This window comes from Alosa pseudoharengus, unplaced genomic scaffold (genome assembly GCF_046254945.1).
Source record: "Alosa pseudoharengus isolate Yale_2024_CS ecotype anadromous, Long Island Sound unplaced genomic scaffold, YU_APseudo_1.1 YU_APseudo_1.1_scf_21, whole genome shotgun sequence".
In the NCBI taxonomy this organism is placed as follows: domain Eukaryota; kingdom Metazoa; phylum Chordata; class Actinopteri; order Clupeiformes; family Clupeidae; genus Alosa; species Alosa pseudoharengus.
The window spans coordinates 26,398,865-26,401,364 of record NW_027468674.1 but is presented as its reverse complement, the minus strand read 5'-3'; the positions used below and the strand labels follow the sequence as shown (position 1 = coordinate 26,401,364).

General features: G+C 50.4%; 1 protein-coding gene across 1 annotated transcript in view; it reads right to left on the bottom strand.

Annotated features, from left to right (window-relative positions):
- The window catches only part of skap1 (src kinase associated phosphoprotein 1), a 40,584-nt gene that overhangs the window by 13,307 nt on the left and 24,777 nt on the right, over positions 1-2,500 (bottom strand). Inside the window, exon 9 of the mRNA XM_076298374.1 lies at positions 1,142-1,417. Coding sequence (XP_076154489.1) covers positions 1,142-1,417 — 276 coding nt within the window. The remainder of the gene's footprint in view (positions 1-1,141; positions 1,418-2,500) is intronic.

Sequence of the window (2,500 nt, the reverse complement as noted above, 5' to 3'; positions counted from 1 at the left end):
ATCAATTTGATTCAATTTTCCACTCAATAAACCCATCAAAGCTGCGGCTGCCTGCTGTCTGAGCCCCCCCCCCTTCCTCCCCCTCTTCCCCCGATACACTGGCCATTTAATGAGCTTCTTTATGCTTCTCCGCAGCATCGAGAAATTGACTATATCCATCACCAGGGTCGAATTCTGTAACCACCCCACGGCAGTGAGTTTAAAAACTTAAGCACAGTGATGTCAAATGACAACACAAAGCATTGTGTTTGTGATATCAGAGGTCATGGTCATCAAGGGTTGTGTGTGTGCTAACTAATACATTTGTCAACATTGTGCGTGGTACAGGCAGTTTAGTTGTGTCACATTCTACAGTTTTGCCTCTTCAGGATATCAGTATGGGGATATACTCAGCAGTTTTCGATGGTGGTGGTGGTGGTGTGTGTGTGGGGGGGGGGCGGGGGGTAACTGTGGTGGTAAGAATTCGAGAGCAAGAGCTGATAAGAGGAGAGAGATGGATGGTCCGAATGAGAGGGGAGAGAGAGAGGAGAGACGGTCATCCGATCCACCATCTGTGGCCAGGGTCTGTTCCCACACCACATGGCCGCATGGAGCAGAGCTGTCACTTTCGCGAGACGGATGTCCCTCTCTCTCTCCCCGCTGTCCAGCCGTTAAGTGCCGTGAGGGACGGCCGCTCCGACTTCGGGTGATTGAATCTTGATGGATCTGCGCGCGACAGCCCGGCTGAGGTGCGGTGACAGTGGGAGTCGAGCCCTCGGCCGCGCACCTGGCTGACCTGTCCAGACATCTGACCAGGCGTACGCCAAAAAACCTTGTGCGCCTTCATGTAATACCTCATCCCACACTGCCAATAGCATGTCTAGATACACATGGGTCAGCCCTGCTTTTGATGTCGCTAAGATTTCACAAGAATGTAGGGTCACTCTCATCAGTCCACAGCCTCAGCTGTCTGCAGCTGATGTATTTGGTAGAAAATGCAAAACAGATATCAAAGCTCATGCACCTGTTTGATAGGTGTCTGCCTAATACCATTGTGATTATAGATGCTACAACACACTGGAATTTTCACAGGAGTTCATCTTAATTCATGAACAGGTAGTGTCGTGTCTCACAGTAGTAGAACACCAGAGGATCAGGCTACCTGGCAGCACTTCATAAATATCCTCCTCATCCTCCTCCTCCTCTTCCTCCAGCATGTCCTCCTCCTGGGCCACCGGCCGGGTCCTCCAGGCCTCGGGCGTGCGGTGGGAGATGGGTGCGGGCGGAGGCAAGGGGCCGTGGGATGCAGTGAGGGTGGAGACGGGCATGGGACGAGGAGGAGGGCTGGCCGCTCTCTCAATGTCGTCGTAAGTCTCCTCCTCCTCTTCCTCCTCCTCTTCCTCATCGTCGTCAAAGGGGATGAAGGTGGAGGTGAGGTCTAACGGACAGCAGAACAGGCAGAAGACAACACAAGACAAAAGCTCTCAATTATCAATACAGCATTGAGCTCAACAACTGAGCCATGGCACGATCAGAATAGTCTCCAAACTGTAACCACCATGTCTATGAGTATTAATGAAATATCTAGATGATCTTTTAATAGTCAATGAAGACATTTTACAAATGTGACAAATGCAAGTGACAAAAGTCTTTAAGAAACAACACAAACAACAGAAAGAGTACACATAAGGGGTACACAACACACAACAAGAGTACACAACACAACAGTACACAAGAGTACTGTACAACTTTCCATGTAGTGGGGCTTGTGGCTCTAAAAAGTACCAGCAGGACAGCAAAGGCCACGGGGAGGAAGGGAGGATGAGGAGGGAGGAGGAACGAGGAAGTGTCCGTTACTTCCCGCAAATCAGTTGGGTTGAGCCTATTATAGAGAATCTCTCTCTTCTCTCTTTCTCTCTCTTACTTTCTCTCTCTCTCTCTCCCTCGCTCTCTCTGTCTCACTCTTTCAGATGGAGTGGGCCTGAGATTGCGGGCGACCGAGCCTCCTGTAACACAGGTTATCGTATCCTCCCTGACACCCCGGCGGCCCTGGCCTGGGTCGATGTGCCTGACAAATGGCCCCGGGATCGTCCCAATCAATTTCCCGTAAAGGAGCGCCGCGCGACGGGGAAGGGGAGGCCACGAGGCAACATGTGGCCACGCCGGAGGGGGCGTGCCTCGAGGTATGAGGAGGTCTGTCGTGCATCTGATTGGCTGAGCAGGAAACGAGACGATTTCTCATCACCGAGCCCGAGACCGCCTAAACAAGGCGATCTTTTTTCACCTGCAGACCTTTCCCCTTTCACCTGAGGTGAACCGGCACAGCTCACAATGCAACTGCAGGCAATCAGTGTGCATATGATAGCTATTATATTCCAAACACAAATGATGCCAAACAGTGACACAATATTAGTTATTTCTTGTGCCTTAATATATGATATGTCATTTTTTACAATCATGGACACTGTGCCTCATGTTGCTATTGACTAATATACATGGGTGACTTCCAATTCCCTTCAAG